This window comes from Cetorhinus maximus, chromosome 16, assembly GCF_964194155.1.
Source record: "Cetorhinus maximus chromosome 16, sCetMax3.hap1.1, whole genome shotgun sequence".
In the NCBI taxonomy this organism is placed as follows: Eukaryota; Metazoa; Chordata; class Chondrichthyes; order Lamniformes; family Cetorhinidae; genus Cetorhinus; species Cetorhinus maximus.
The window spans coordinates 11,383,491-11,400,764 of record NC_135894.1 but is presented as its reverse complement, the minus strand read 5'-3'; the positions used below and the strand labels follow the sequence as shown (position 1 = coordinate 11,400,764).

The 17,274-nt window shown below is 44.8% G+C and overlaps 1 protein-coding gene across 1 annotated transcript in view; it reads right to left on the bottom strand.

Annotated features, from left to right (window-relative positions):
- Nucleotides 1-17,274, bottom strand: part of grpr (gastrin-releasing peptide receptor) — a 62,657-nt gene that overhangs the window by 24,768 nt on the left and 20,615 nt on the right. The window contains exon 2 of the mRNA XM_078560491.1: nt 13,875-14,226. Within this exon, the coding sequence (XP_078416617.1) occupies nt 13,875-14,226 (352 nt within the window). The remainder of the gene's footprint in view (nt 1-13,874; nt 14,227-17,274) is intronic.

Below are 17,274 nucleotides of genomic sequence, written 5' to 3'. Positions count from 1 at the left end.
GGGGTCTTGCAAATGGCCCCATAATCTCTGGGTGGGATGGGATGGGGTGGGGTGGGGTGGGGGGCGAAATTGGACTATGTCATTGGCAGTGTGTGAGGAGGGGCGTTAGTTTGGTGAAAGTGTGAAAACAGACACTAAATTGGTTCTGTGATAGTAAAACACACCTATTTGAAAGTCTAGTGTTAGCATGCAATTTTGGTCTGAATTGCTGATTACCATAATTTGAACATACCTGGGTGTGCTAAACCAGAGGCCTGCAGGTTTGACACTAATGCGCCGATTAGACGCAACTTTGTGGAGTACTATGGACAGAATTTTATGCGGGAGGGATTTTACAGTCCGACTCAAATCAATGGATTTTTAAACGGCTCGCCACATTATATGGTCCTGGTCCTGCCCCAGCTGCGACAGGACCGTAAATTCCACCCTATGTGTGGACTTTACTCACCTACCTCCACCGGAGGTATGGAATGGGGTGGCTAACACACAGCGACAGGTTTGCAAAGTTTCTCTTTGACCTCCAGTACATTGGAGTGCCGAGGGTAATCACATACTCCCATGCTCCAAACATTGAGTAGGAATGCAGGTCTGAGAATCAGGCATTCAAATTGCATTGCAACCATTCATCTTAATATTGGGAGCATTACAATTCTATCCTTTTTCCAGTTGCTTTCCGCAGAATAATTTCACACCATGATGCATATGATCAAATCTGTCCTTATTTATCCCTGTAATTGCCGATCCTATTTCTACAATTGAAATATTTGTATTTTCAGAATGATAATCTGAATTATGGGGCGTTTTTTTTTTTACATCAATATTACATCAAGCTAGTCAGTATTTGTGCTCCGCTGATACCTGGGCCTGAATTTTTAGGTTGTCGGCACACATGGTCAGCGGACCCAGGAGCGGCCGGGAAATGGACCCCTCACCGCGATCGGCCCCCGACTGCAATTTCACGCTGGCTTGCCAATGAACAGGCAGCCAGCGTGAAACGCACGCTGAAATGCTCAGTGCTGCCAGGGTGAGTCTGGGCCACGAAAAATCTCAGGCAATTGGGCCGTTAATGGGCTTAATTGCCCACGTCATTTTCGGCAGGCGCACTTCCGACTTTTGCGCATGCCCGACGAGCGAAATATCGCGTGAGTGCGCAGTGATATGGGGACGCTCGCCCGACGATCTTACGTCCAATCGAATTGGGCAAGCGCCCATCTGTGCAATGTCAAATTCTGCCCCTGGTCTATATATCTTACAACTGTATGTTAGCGTAAATCATCTCAGACCTTCTGCGTGCATTTTTCTCTACTACAAGCTTCCCCATTTACATCTCTAGTTATCCATTTCTGCATTCATCCAAATGGATGGAAGATTCAGAGTCTAGACTACCGACAACTGTGCCAGCGCTGCCCTGTGATTCTTTAACAGGAATTATGTCCAGCTAGACTGCACGATGCTGGAAGTTTACTCACAGATTGAATCAAAATGCTGTAATGCTGTGAAATGATCTATTCAATGGCCCTGTCGGAAACTGTTGAAACTCATGCAGAAAGTGTGAAAGGCGTGGTCTTAAATACTAACCAAGGCAATGATTCAAAAACAAAAACAAAAACACCTGGAAAAACTCAGCAGGTCTGGCAGCATCGGTGGAGAGTTAACTGTCACAGTTAACAGTTAACTGTGTTCCTCTCCACCGATGCTGCCAGACCTGCTGAGTTTTTCCAGGTATTTTTGTTTTTGTTTTTGTTTTGGATTTCCAGCATCCGCAGTTCTTTGCTTTTATCTCAATGATTCAAGAACATAGTCGGCTCCGTCAAATCATAAATCCCACTGCACAACTTTTCGTTTCTCCTGCCAAAAATATTTTTGTTGATTTGAGCTCACTCATATAAAACAAATGCACCACGTCTCTCTCCTAAAGAGACAACGGCCCTGAATTTAACGCTGGGCAGCTTTTAAGAGGATGGCTGTGACTGAAACGCACTTGCCACTCAGGAAACAGGCCCCGAGTATTTTAACACCTGGGCTTCATTGTTTGATTTCAATTTCAGAGGCAGATGTTGCTGACACACCGTTAAATTTATCTACTCTGCTGGGCTGTCCATTAACCATGATAAAGTCAAAGATCAGCAAAGTGGCATTTCCTACTGGAAGATTGCGCTTTAGACTGTGAGAAGGGAAAACAGCATCAGCATGAACCTCAGGCAAACCTCCAGGCTACCTGAAGCCTTGCTGGAATTCTAGCTGGAAGAGGCCAGGAACTTTCTCTTCCCAGCTATAGTAGGAGCATCCTTCACACTAAGTCCATCAGGCATGGACAGAGATATGCCAAATTCAGTAGTGTATAGTATATTCAACTATAGGACATGGATACAAGGCAGGGAATACTTCAATAACCTTGCAAGTGTAAACAGAGTAAATATAGCTCTTCAGTTCTCCAGAAAATGCTGGAAAAACTCAGTAGGTCTGGCAGTATCTGTGGAGAGAGAAACAGAGTTAACGTTTTGAGTCCGTATGACCCTTCTTCAGAGCTGGTCAGAGATGGTCATACGGACTCAAAACCTTAACTCTGCTTCTCTCTCCACAGATGCTGTCAGGCCTGCTGAGTTTTTCTAGCATTTTTCTGTTTTTATTTCAGATTTCCAGCATCCGCAGTATTTTGCTTGTATCTTCATTTCTCCATTTCACTTAACAACTTGAGGCAACAGTTCTTTCTCCCCGCTCCTCTGGCACTCTCAAAGCTTCCCTTTCCTTCATGGTCAGTGCAAGGACAGATTGTAAAACATCTCATTCTCATTACAAATACACACACAGACACTCTCACACATATACAAGCACACACACACAAACACACCATACTCACAGACTCACTCACTCACACGCACACACCCACACACACACAAATATGAACGCATGCACACAAACAAACACGCGCGCACACACCATCCACTACCACCATCCTCTTCATACTTCCTGGTCTTTGCACAACCACCAATGTATTTGGCTCCTTCCTCACTTCACACACACCATGTTTGCTTTCCATTCAGCACCTTTCCATTCCATTTGTTTCTTCTCACTCTTGGCATCTGCAACAACAGCAGAAATCTTGGAATTCTGTATTCCCCTTTGTAGGAGATACTCACTGACTCATGCCCTCTCTGTAGGACAAGGCAGTACAAAACATAATGAAGACCTTTAAGACCGAGTTAACAATCTCCAAGATATTGAACCTCTCCAAGTTGGAGTGGCAAGCACTGAAAACAAGTGGCCATCCAGAGATGACAGAATTGGAGATTTTGAGGCTGAGAATTTCTGTGAACGTGGCCTCTGACCATTGCCTGCATCCCTTCACAAACCTCTGACAAATGTGCATTCAGGCAGCCTGACCACATTAATCTGCATTGTGACCCCTGTCATCTACTACACCCCCGGTCTCTCAGCGCCATTCTGTCCCTTCTCTCTTTCCACCAAGTCCCTCAAAACAGCCACAGTTCATGGAAGAAGATATCTCAGTGGTGGGAAATACTTTGGAGGAGGCAGATCGATGAGCCACACCTCAAACAGCTGCCAGATGGATGTTCAGTCAGTCGTGTGCTCTACCTTGAAGTAGTGCACTTTCCCCTTGAAGAGTCAGTCGCTGTTCAAGAAGTCAGTTACCTTACACTACCTGTCCACAAACAGGTGAGTGGAAATTCTGAGGCCCAGCCCAGTGGAAATGGTACTGCCACAGCAAGAGAAGAATGAATTACCCTCTTGCAGGATGTTAGAATGTCTGCACCTTTACCACCATCTCAACCAATACCACCCATGCCGACAGGAACCACTGACCCATCCATGCTGCAACCAGGCCCTTGCAGGCTCAAGTTACCTGAGGTTGTCAGCTATGAGTATCACTAGGGTCCCCATTTTGTCAAAGCCACTGCAGGAGCAACTCATACAGGAGCAGTACAGTTAGTTAACAACTTACTTTAAGAAAAATACTAAGTACCACTTCATAGTACCACAGGGGTGCCTCAGGGAGATTAGTTTTAAGTTCAATGAAGTGTTGAAAAAGTTTTTATGACGTGTCCCCTCATGTGAAACTGCAACATGAGCCGGGACATGTGCATTAATTTCAATAAAAATTTTTTGAGAAATTTTAAAATCATTCATGAACCCTCATCCCGCCCGTGGATGAGGTTCCGTGAAAAATGCGAAGGCCACCTGGGCTCTTCGCCTGTCCCCCGCCAATCTCACGGCTGCACGCCCGCCGAACTGAAAATCTAACTGACGCGCTGTGACGTCAGGACGCACGCCCAACCTCACCCCGCGTCATTTTGCGCCTCGGCGAGCGGGCCCCATCCCCATTCGCCGAGCCGAAGATTCTCCCCCAGGCCTCAGTTTAACATATGTCGGCTGAAAGATGACATCTCCAAAAGCACTCCCTTAATACTGCACCCTAGAGTTTTGTTCTCAACCTTCTGTCTCAGCAGTGAGAGAGGTACCAACTGATCCAGAGTTGGCACCTCCAAAGAAGCAAACTGAATGCTCAGAGCTGCCTCAGAATTGTACAGCTCACACTTGTAAGCAGATTGCATGGCCTAAGTGCCTGCAGGTTTAATAGCCCTTTAAAAACAGCTTCCAATCACGATACTCAGTTTGTAAAATCAATCCGGCCAGGTTTTACTTTGTGAACTTGCCCCTGCACAGGACATTTGACTCATACGAACACACAAATTAGGAGGAGGATGCGTGCAAAAGAGTGCAGAAATCTCCCTGAGGGCACAGAGCTGCCTCAGGGAGATTAGTTTAAGTTCCCAAAATTTTAATAAAGAAAAGAAAAAATTTTAAGACATGTCCCCTCATGTGACATTGTCACATGAGCTGGGACATGTCAATGAATTTTTATTCAATTTATAAACACCTCACAAAACCTCATCCCGCCCGTGGATGAGGTTCCATGAAAAATGCGAAGGCCGCCTGGGCTCTTCGCCTGCCCCCCCAAGCTTAAGGTTGGACGGGCAGCTCAGTTTATTAGTTTAATTGATATTTAAATGGCCTTAATAGGCCATTGGCAGTTAGGCAGGTGCGTAGCTGACTTGGCTGTGCGCCCGCTGAACTGAAAATCTAAATGACGCGCAGTGACATTGGGACACCCACCCGACGTCACAGTGTGTCATTTTACGCATCGGCGCTGCAGGCTCTGCCCCCGCTCACCGAGCCCAGGATTCAGGTCCAAGAATCTATCTAGCTCTGCCTTAAAAATATTCAAAGACTCTGCTTCCACCGTCATTGAGGAAGAGAGTTCCAAAGACTCACGACCCTCTGAGAGACAAAATTTATCCTCATCTCTGTCATAAATGGGCGACCACTTATTTTTAAACAGTGACCCCTAGTTCTGGATTCTCCCACAAAAGGAAACACCCTCTCCATTTCCGCCCTATCAAGACCCTGCAAGATCTTAAAGGTGTTGATCAAATTGCCTCTTACTCTTCTAAACTCCAGTGGATACAAGCCTAACCTGCCCAGCCTTTCCTCATAAGACAATCTGCCCATTCCTGGTATTAGGCTAGTAAATCTTCTCTGAACTGTCATTATTTGCTGTTCTTTATGTTCCTTCCAACCTGTCACTTATCTTTGCGCAATTATATACTTCTTCTTTAAGTTTGATACTGTCTTTAACTTTTTTAGTTAACTGTGGATGGTGGGCCCTCCCCTTGGAACTTTTCTTTCTCATTGGAATGTACCTATTCTGTGTATTCTGAAATATCCCTTTAAATGTCTGCCACTGAACTTCTATTGGCTTATCCCTTAACCTTATTTGCTAGTTCACTTCAACTAGCTTCGCTTTCATGCCCTCATAATTCCCCTTATTCAAGTTTACTTGAAGGTTTTACTTTGTGAACTTGCCTAGAAATACTAGTCTTGGACACACTCTTCTCTCCCTCAAACTGAGTGTAAAGTTCAACCATATTATGATCGCTGTTACCTAGGGATTCCTTCACTTAGAGGTTATTAATTAATCCTATCTTGTTGCACAATATCAGATCTAGTATAGCCTGCTCTCTGGTTGGCTCCAGAATGTGCTGTTCTAAGAAACTATCCCGAAAATATTCTATGAACTCCTCATCTACGCTACCTTTGCAAAATCTGATTTTTCCAGTCTATATGTAGATTAAAATCCCTCATGATTATCGCTGTACCTTTCTGACAAGCTCGCACTATCTCTTCCTTTGTACTCTTTCCTACCATGTAGTCACAATTTGGGGACCTGTACACCACTCCCACAAGTGACTTCTTGCCTTTATCACTTCTCATCTCAACCCAAACATCTTCTCCATCCTGGTTTCCTGAACTTAGGTCATCCCTCTCTAATGTGCTAATACCATCATTAATTAACAGAGTCCCCCCTCCACCTTTTCCTAACTTACTGTCCTTCCAAATATCACATACCCTTCAATATTCAGGTCCCAATCTATGTCATCCTGTCGCCATGTCTCTGTAATGGCTCTCAGATTGTGCTTATTTATTCCTATTTGCGCTAACAGTTCATCGCCCTCCCAGTTAAAATTGCTTAGCAGTCTAAATAACAACCTTAGAGCTCAATTTCAATTTATTAATCGGGCACCTGCTTGTTTCTGGTAGATGTGTTTCCCGTCTAAGTAATCTCCAGAGTTACAATTGAATTCAGCAGCGTTCCCGCTGGAACGGCATAGTAGTCAATTTTTACAAATTAAACTGCTCAGCCATCCCGTTATGGCCAGGCGAGCTTGATTAAAACCAGGGCCAGAACTCATTAAGTCTGTGGTAACATGGAAGTGAAAGCTTATTGCTCATCAATCCCTAAACTTCAGAGGAAGTTTTAAACACATACTTTACATGGAGACAGTAAAATAAATTAAGGGCTGGATTTAACACATCCCACTGGCGGTTTTGAAGGCATGTTAAATCCGGTGGGCATTGTGCCTGCCACCTGCCCACCAAATGCTGCCCCCAACACAATTTTACAACCGGTAGGGCTGGCTTCGGGCGGCCTGCCCATTCATGGGTCAATTGAAGCCCTGAAGTGGTCAATTAATGCCAACTTGTAGGCCTCATCCCACTGCTGCTGGAATTTAATCAGTGGCATGAGAGGCCCATGCCAAGTGCACAGCCCAGCAGCTCTCCATGTGCAGGCTGGTGGCAAGTGGTGGTTCCTCCTTAATGGGTCCCCTGAGTCCATCGGAGCGTTCCCCCAAGGTTACATTCCCAGATTCCCCTCCCCTTGCCCTACCTACACAGGCCCCCTGCCCCCTGCCCCCTCGCCAGAGCTAGCCAGCTTAGCCCCAGCAAAACCGCAGACTTACCTGCCATTCTGGATCCAATGCCGCATGCCTTTCTCTCAGCCTCACTGCAGTACCGGCAGTGGCCACCGCTCCCAGTGGTGCTGCCGGTAGTGGAGAGCTGATTGGCCGGCAGTTCTCTGAGACGGGACTTGATGTTGCTGAGGTGTGAAAGTCCTGCCTGAACTCAATTAATGGCCATTCAGTTGTCTAATTGCTGCACGGCAGCCTTTAGACTTGAAGGCCGGCTCGCCCCCTGACCTTTCCGCCGGAGGCGCAGGGACTATGACACCCGTTAAATCCAACCCTATAGGACATGAAACAACATCAACTTATATTTAAATAGACTGTTAACATAGCAAGGTGCTTCACACGGGCCTAATCAAACAAAATATCACACCAAGCCACATAAGAAAATATTAGGATGGATGACCAAAAGCTTGGTCAAAGGGGTGGGTTTTAAGGAGTGACTTAGAGGAAGAAAGAGAGGACGAGAGTCAGAGAGGTTTTAGGGCAGAATTGCAGAGTCAGAGAAGTAACAACCACTAATGGTGGAGCTATCAAAATCAGGGGTACACAAGAGGCCAGAATTAGCATAGCGCATATATCTAGAAGGTTTGTAGGGCTGGAGGAGGTGACAGAAATAGGGAATGGCAAGGCCATGGTGGGGTTTGAAAACAAGGTTGAGAACATTAAACTTGAGATATTGCTTAATGGGGAGCCAATATAGGTCAATAAGCACAGGAGTGATGGGGGAACGGAACTTGGCACAGAATTTTGAATGGCTTTAAGTTTATGAAGGGTGGAAAATAGGAGGCCAAGTAGGAGTGTGCTAGAATTGATAGATTGAGAGGATCTGAAACACATGAATGAGGGTCTCAGCAGCAGGTGGACTGTACAGATGCAGAGTGAGGTGTTGAGACGGAGGTAGAAATATGTGGTCTTAATGATGGCCTGAATGTGTGGTTGGAAGCTCATCTCACGCTCAAATATGACACCAAGGTTGCAAACAGTCTGGCTGAGCCTTAGACAGTTGCCAGGGAGAGGGATGGGGTTGATGGCAAGGGAACAGAGCTTGTGGGACAATCGGAGGTGAGGGTCTCTATGTCATTCTACAGTCCTTCCTAGTGGACAGTCACAGAATGGCAATGACAAAAATTTAGGATCAGAAGACTTGTTCACTATCTTAATTGGATGGGAACCAAAGAGTGGGAGAAAAGTTTAAAGTAAAGGAGACATTATTACTATGACTCTGCCCATTTAACTGGCTCACGTAGATTTTAAATGCCCTAAGAGACGAGGAAATTCTTCCAGTAAACCAGGCACATTCCTTCCTCAACTAACGTCAACATTGACCTTATCCCTGTTTGTGGGACCTCTGCTATAAATTAGCTCCCATATTTTTCCTACATACCAGTTATCACTGCATTAAATGTGATGCACTTTGGGATATTTCTGAGAGACATGCTGAGTGCTATATAAATACAAGCTTTTTCTTATTCCATGCTTTCTTAACAAGTGACAACCCTTGTAAAAGTCACCATATTTCAAACTATAAAAATTTTACAGATTTACAGTCACTTTTCTTGAAAGGCTCTTGAGGTTGCGTCGGAGATTTGAATAAATGGTGATTAACATGCAAAGTACTCAAAACATTTGTTCACCGCATTTCCCAGACTTTACAGCACTCTCCAATGTAATTTTAAGATAGTAATCATTCCTTGTTGTAATCTTGAAATTTCTATTGCAGAAAGTGCTGAAATCACCACTTCCTAAACTTATGGCCTGCTGCCCACTGAACGCTGTATTGGATATTGCTACAAAGCTTCTTGATAGACCATGTGACTTCTCACACAGCGAGGCTTTCTTACACAAATATGCTCATCAAAGGCATTTTATGAGAGAGCATGCAGTGCCTTGCTGAATGAACGCACTATTCCTGTGATACGGTAATCTTGGGCATTTGTTACAGCCAATAGAATTCACCATGGTATGGCACGTCAAGAACGAGGGTAATGCTGCATTGTGAAATTTCAGGGGCGCACAGCTCCAGTATTGTACTCTTGACTCAGAAGAGAATGTTTGGATTGAGTTTTATTGCCTTCCATGCACAAGTTTCACTTTAATGTCTGTGCGTCAGCATCACTTGTTTAGATTGCAAGGCATAATCGTCCCAGGTCTGCACTAAGTGCAGTAGTGGGCATGAAAAAAAACACGTTTTACCCGCAATGTTTTGTCCCCTTCCTGCCTTATTAATTATGCAGTCACAGGTAACACGCTGGATCTCTGGTGACTAGCTTCTGATTGGCCCGCCACGCCATTACCTCACCGCTTCCTCACGCTGGGTGCTGTATTTAAACTGCAGCTGCACAGTTCTCAATGCTTGCAGCCCAGGACTATTCCAGTGTAGACATGGCCCTGAAAGCCAAGAAGAGTGTAGCCCCCCCCCGAATTCAGTGATGCATCCCTGGGACGCTTTCTCTGGCCACAGAAGGCCCATCAGCCTCGCCACACTGGCTTGGGAGGGGTTGGCAGAGGTGGTCAGTGCCAATGCTGCACACATGAGGTCGGCCATCCGGTGCAGATAACAGATGAATGATTTCATCCGTGCCGCCAGGGTAAGTCAACCATTTCATCAATCTCAACTCTCACATTCACTGGCATCTCACTCACTGCCAGCTCAAGGAACATCACCGCCCGTTCTCACACACACACCCTCAAATCTCCATCTAGCCTCATCTCCTCTGGAGGTTACCTCCTCATCCCGTCCATGGCTCCATTCAGCACACACACACACCTGGCATCCTTCTCATCTGGCTTTATTCAGGACAAGATTGTGCACAATCACTGGGAGAAGTCCCAGACCAGGGGTGGAGTGCTGGATATCAAGGTCCTCACAATGAGAGTCAACACATTGGAGCTGGCCGGAGAGAATGTCAACCATTCCTGCGGTGATGTTGAGGTCAGCAGCGAACATCCACGTAAGGATCCTGCACAATATTATCCCTCTCTCAACCCTAATCTGTTCTGTGTTCAGCGCGGCTGCCAAGCACTAATAACCTCCAATTTCTCTTCTAGGCACATCTGACATGTCGCCCTCAGGTGACCTTGGCCCCAACCCCAGCACCAAGAACACCTCAGATGAGGAGCCTGAAGGCAGCCCCGTTGAAGATCTGTCACGGCGCTCACCCACACCCTCCACCAGCACAGAGACACACACCTCGGCGGGACCTAGAGGTAGAGCAGCCTCGGGATCACAATCTGTTGAGAACAGCACACAATCTGTTCCACAGCAGGCGGAGACAGGGATACCCTTGTTCACCGGCACTCGGAGGACTGATGGGGGCAAGAAGTCTGCTGAGTCCGAGTCAGCTGATGAGCCTCTGGACTCGGTCCTCAATCGGTTGTTGGAGCTGCAAAGACAAGCTCGGGAACATCAGGAAGGGATGCTTGGTGCACTCCACAGATTGCAAGGGATGATGGAGGATTCTGTCCTCCTTCAGTCCGAGGTGATAGCGCCAGCATGCCGACGCACTGAGGTCAACACTGACAGGATGGCGACAGGGTGCCAGTCATTGTATTTAGAAATTTAGAAATGTTTTGTCAATTTTATATTTGTTTTGCCAATTTCTTATTGGTGTATCATTCATTTGATTGTGGCTTTAATTTATACACTTCTGTTTACGGTTTTTAAAAAGACACGGGGTAATTTTGACACTGGGTGATAGTATAAAATGGGCAATATTGAATGAGCTACTTTTTATAAATCTCTTCTGATTTTTAGTTCTAGTAATTTCAACAGAAATTTAAGTTAAGTGATTTATAGCAAGGGGCGAACCCAATTCACAAAATTATGCGCATTGCATCAAGCGGCATTCTTATGTCCATAACAAAGGGAGGTGTCACTCATTTCTCCCCCCCACCCACCATTCCATTTTATTTTGGTCTGTTACATATCTGACACACATGGAATCCTGTCACTGTATTTAGGGTCTTGGAAACAAACTACTGAGAAATCTATGTCTGTAGAGTTTCAGTTTTTTTTATTCATTTCCGGGATACGAGCTTTGCTGGCCAGGCCAGCATTTATTGCCCATCCCTAGTTGCCCTTGAGAAGGTGGTGGTGAGCTGCCATCTTGAACCGCTGCAGTCTATGTGGTGTAGGTACACCCACAGTGCTGGTTTTGAGCTTCTTGAGTGTTGTTGGAGCTGCACTCATTGAGGTACGTGGGGAGTATTCCATCACACTCCTGAATTGTGCCTTGTAGATGGTGGACAAGCTTTGGGGAGTCAGGAGGTGAGTTACTCACCACAGGATTCCTAGCCTCTGACCAGCTCTTGTAGCCACAGTATTTATGTGGTTAGTCCAGTTCAGTTTCTGGTCATTGGTAACCCCGCCAGGATGTAAATAGTGGGGGATTCAGCGATGGTAATGCCATTGAATGTCAAGGGCTGATGTCTAGAGTCTCTTTTGTTGCAGATGGTCATTACCTGGCACTTGTGTGGTGCGAATGTTACTTGCCACTTGTCAGCCCAAGCCTGGATATTGTCCAGGTCTTGCTGCATTTGGACATGGACTGCTTCAGTATCTGAGGAGTTGCGAATGGTGCTGAACATTGTGCAATCATCAGCAAACATCCCCACTTCTGACCTAATGATGGAAGGAAGGCAGGTTATTGATGAAGCTGCTGAAGATGGTTGGGCCGAGGACACTACCCTATGTTTGTCTAACGTAGAGTGCGTGCTCTCTCCACACTGGGACCGAGCCCACATATTTAAATCCAGAGAGCTTTAACATAGGTTCGCAGATCTAAAGCTTAGCGATCCCCAAGTGTACACTGTGGTACTGCTTGAATTTAACTCACTGAAGCCACATGGTTATCAGTACAAAGCACTGAAAAGCTTTCTGCTGCATGTCCATCTAAAACCAACCTATCCATTAAAAGACTGGCATGAGGGTTGTTGGGAGCCAAGTGAATTGAATCTCTGTCCCACCAACTGGTCTTTTTAAGTCCAACCAGCAAAGCAATAACCATCAATAAAAAGAAAGACTTGCATTGATATCGCACTTTTCACAACCACTGGATGTTATAAAGTACTTTACAGACATTGGAGTACTTTTGAAAAGTAGTAACTGTAGTGTAGGAAACAATACCACTGACCAGCTTGGTTCAAGTACCCGATTAGCAAATCCATTGCCAGCATTTACACATTGGAGCTATTTCAACCCCAAAGAGACCCTGTGTACCATTTCCACCCTCAGATGGACAATCACTCGTTAGATATTAAACAAGTGAGGTTAAGCCCTCGCCAGCTATACAGCAGGTGCCAGGAAATCCTCATGAGTGGCATGTTGTGTGCTATATAACATGTGAGGGCATCGCCACCATCCTTCTGACCTAAGAATAGAAACACACCATTCTTCATCAATACACTACATTCCACCAGGAGCTTTTCCATCAGACTTTTCCCCCTTTAATGTCTTATTTATTCCTTCAAAGGGTGTGGGCATCAGTAGCAAGGCAAGTGCTTATTGCCCATCCCTAATTGCCTCTGAGGGGGTGATGGTGAGCTTCTTAAACCAGAGCAGTCCTTATGCTGTAGGTACACCCACGATGCTGCTGGGGAGGGACTTCTAAGTAGTTGACCTTGAGACAGTAAAGCAACAGTGATATATTTCCAAATCAGGATGGTGTGTAGCTTGGAGGGCAACTTGCAAGTGGTGGTATTCCCCTGTACCTGCTGCCCTTGTCCTTCTAGGTGGCAGAGGTCAAAGGTTTGGAAGAAGCCTTGACCTGTTTCTGCAGCTAATCTTGTAGATGGTAAACATTGCTGTCACTGTGTGTTAGTGGTGGAGGGAGTGAATGCTTAAGTGGTGGATGGGGTGCCAATCAAGTGGGCTGCTTTAATTGTCCTGGATGGTGTTGAGCTTCACAAGTGTTGTTGGAACTGCACTCATCCACTTGGCATTTCTGGATGAAGATGGTTGTAAATGCCTTTTGTACTGACGTGCTGGCCACCCCCATCCTTAAGGATAGGGATGTTCGTGGAGCCTCCTCTTCCTCCTGTTAGTTGTTTAATTGTCCACCTCCCTTCACGACTGGATATGGCAGGAGTGCAGCACTTTGATCTGCTCCGTTGGTTGAGGGATCACTTAGCTCTGTCTATAACATGCTGCTCCTGCTGTTATGTTCTGTGTTGCAGCTTCACCAAGCTCTTACCTCATTTTCAGATATGCCTGGTGCTGCTTGACTAAATAACTAGTATTGATGGAAATGTTTAACTGTACTGAATTGACTGAATATTTGAGGAACATTAGAAAGATCGCGAGGAGCATGGGAGCTCTTTACGGTCACATGAAGAATTCTGGTCTAAAATGTTAATTGTAAGCAGGATTTGTACTTGCTGTGAACATCATGTTTTACAGCCCAGTGAAAGAAATTGATTTGTCTGGCTGAAATGATTGGTTTCAAGCAGGTTTTCATGCTCTCAGTGTTGATTCAAAATGGCCTTCACTACATTATAATACAGTACAAACACCTCTGAAGTTCATCAGTCTGAAATCCGTCGGCTTACCTGTCTCAAAATGTGCTGATTGCCCTCTGCTGGAATATTGTAAGCACTCCTGATCAAGTTCTTGGCAATGTGGAAATAGTACACGGATATGATGAAGAGCGGGATGACGTAGAGAATCAGGAATGATGCTGCGGAGTGGATTTTCGGGTGCAGCTCATCACCATGCGGGTACGGAGCACAGGCCTTAAATGTGTCATTGGTATGAGGGTCATAGAAGGTGTGCAGATCGGAAAATACTGCCTCAGGAACAGCCAACAGCATTGAAAATACCCAGATAAGGGCTGCTTTCACACAAATTTTCATCAGGGCGTTGGTGGTCTGGATGTCCATGGGTCTGACTATCGCTTTATACCTGCGAAATGAAAAATGAACAGTATGTAGTAATGTTTGTGATAGATCATAAAAATTACAGAGAAATGAATTACAATAGGCATGTATTCAGTGGGGCTCAATGGGAATAATCTGAGATGACCACTTTTGCTTAACACCAATGTAATTGTGCCCAAATTAGTGCTCTGATATTCTGTAATTGTACATTCAAGTGCAACCCCCACCCCCTCCCCCCATTTAAATTCTAGATATCTAAACATTAGAAAGTTGAGAAAGCGAGCAGGAGATACAATATTCTGAAGTCAACAACAAAAGCAGATTTGTCAGCAGAAAATCCTATTCCCACCCTAAGCCCTGATCCAAATTCCATCCTTTGAACACAAGAGTGAGTTGAGTGATAGGCCTGACATCCCTGATGTATACTCCTAGGGCTAATGGACACATGGGATGGACAAATCAAACATCTCTCAAAAATCAAACAGCACGTTTTCCACTGCTCCTGAAGACAGTGATTTTAAAGGGTTTTGCTTTACACTGATGTGTTACTGAAACCATTGCAATAAGAGATTCTTTACAGAGTTAATGATGCACTGATGTTGTTATTGAAACAGATATTAAATAGTAACATCAGAGGAGAGTGGTATTTGTATATGAAATTTGTATTAAAGCAATACACTTTTATCACACTTTCACAAGAATATAATCTCCTGATCCCTGCAAGACTGATATTGCTAAAACACTTATTAACCTATTAAAACACTTTAGCAATAAACGCAATGACCCACTCATGAAGCATCGATCAAGTCACTTAACAGGAATTAACATGTAGAATGGACAAGTCTCGCTGTGGTGGAGGGTGCAATAATGTGCAAAGAAAAGCTTGTTTTACTGAATGGACCCTGAACATTTTTTGCTAGCTTCTTCAGGTCACAAGCCCACAGCACAGGTTGTCTACAAGAAAGTCAGGCACGGAAAAAAATACAATTGTTTAAAATAACATTGCAATTTCAATGAAAGTGCCCAAAAAAGCTGTCCAATCTTTGGAAAGGTGCATAAGTGAACAATGAAAAGTGTGAAGAACAACAACAGCAACTTATTATTATTGAGGACTCCTCACACGGAGGAAGACATTTTGTGAGCACTGATCAGAATTATCAGGCAGGCAGATATGGGCATAATAGTAAAGCAATGAAGGTTAATGTGGGCAGGGTATGTGTGGTCCTATTAGAAAGCTGAAGTTGATAATATAAATGGCTAAATAGATTTGCAAATGAAACTGTTAATAAGAATTTTTCAAACCATGTGTTCTAAATAAAGCATCATGCTATGTCACTGTAAAGTATCAGAGTAGATCATGCATGGCAAAGGTGTCAGGCTTGGTCTCAGTGATAGCACTCTAACCTCTGAGTTAGCAGCTCCTGGGTTTAAGCCCCACTCAGAGACATAAGCACATAATCTTGGCTAGCTGAGCAGGGTGCTGTCTTTCAGATGGGACATTAAACCAGGGCATTATTTGCCCTCTCAGGTGGATGCAAAAGATCCTGTAGCAGTTGAGGAGCTCTCCCTCCACCAACACGTTTATTTCATTGCTGTTGGTGAGACCTTGCTTTTTGAAAATTGGATGCCACATTCCTTGCATTCCAACAGTGGCTGCTGATTGAAAAATACTCCTTTCAAGGTCTTTTCAGACATCCTAAGTTATGAAGAGTGATATATAAATGCAAGTTATTTATTTTCCTTCTGTTGACAGGATTAAAAGTTCGAAGCGACAAATGTTCAGGTCATGAAAAGAATATTGCTTCCTTCAATGAGGCTCTGTCACTCTCTTTAGATGGCCGGCAGCCTCTGCTGGAGATGCAGCTGCTGCCTTGTTCTGTCACTGGAACAATTTCCCACTTTGGCGCTAGTGGGCTTCCTCTTGGTCATGTGGATCCCTCTGAGAGTCCACCCAAAGAGTCCAGATGAGCCCCAGCCTATAAAAGTGAGTCATGACTACGGGGAAGGGGTGGTTGCAGCAGAGGGAAAGTTCACTCCCTGCCTACTCTGGCAGGAGGAAGGCAGTCTGGGGGTTTCAGCAGCCACCAATAAAAGAGATTTTAAAAATGTTCATGATGACAGCCTTCGTTCTCCTTAGGAAAACTGAGTCTTGCATAATTACATAAGGAGAAAAGTATCATCAGCACATCTTACAAACTATTAATCATGCGCATGATGCTAGTTTCACGTCATTGGAATAATCATCAAGTATCTTCCACTGCTGGTATGTGATGGGATTATGTACAGTTGCACGTAAGTGTCCATATGCCAACAGGATGAGATGGTCTATATCGCGGAGGTAACAGGACTGGGGAAAATACGTCAGTACCTGTGCTGCTGCAATAATGCAATGCTAAAATCTGTATTCTTTGTGCTGTGATGGAGGGCAGTTGCCATCATTTTAACCCATTAGTATATCTCCACATGCCACCATTTGAAGATGTGCCTTCAGTCACCTAGGTCTCATGCTCTGAAGTTCCCTCCTTAAGCCCCTCTGCCTCTCTGCCTCCCTCTGCTCCTTAAAATATGCCTCTCTGATCAACTTGTTCACCCCTCTTAATATCTCCTTTGGCTCAGCATTTGTTTGATTATACCTCCGTGAAGTGACTCCAGATGTTTTCTACGTTATAGGTCCAGTGTAAGTTGCCATTAGTAACAAGCTATCTCAGAGATGTCTTCCATTGATGAATATAAGGAGGGCCATCTGGTAGGTAAAGCCATGGTGATTTTCTGCCCCCCAGAACAACTAGTCTTATAAAGGGCAGTCTCTCTACTATGACACAACCTCCCTAATCACTGATCCTGTGTGATATCCAGCTCACTGGGAAGTGGTAATACTAATTTTTGCCTTCTTTGTCCTCTGATCTCTAAACCATATGCCCCTTGTCCACCTTCTCCTCCAAGAGGTTTTGGATGTTGTTCTCATGTTGTCACACACATAAAGATAATGGAACATCAATAGCTGTGTGGCTGCTTGGCTCCCAGGTACAATCCTGTAATGCTCTCACATCAGATATTATTATGCACTATACAT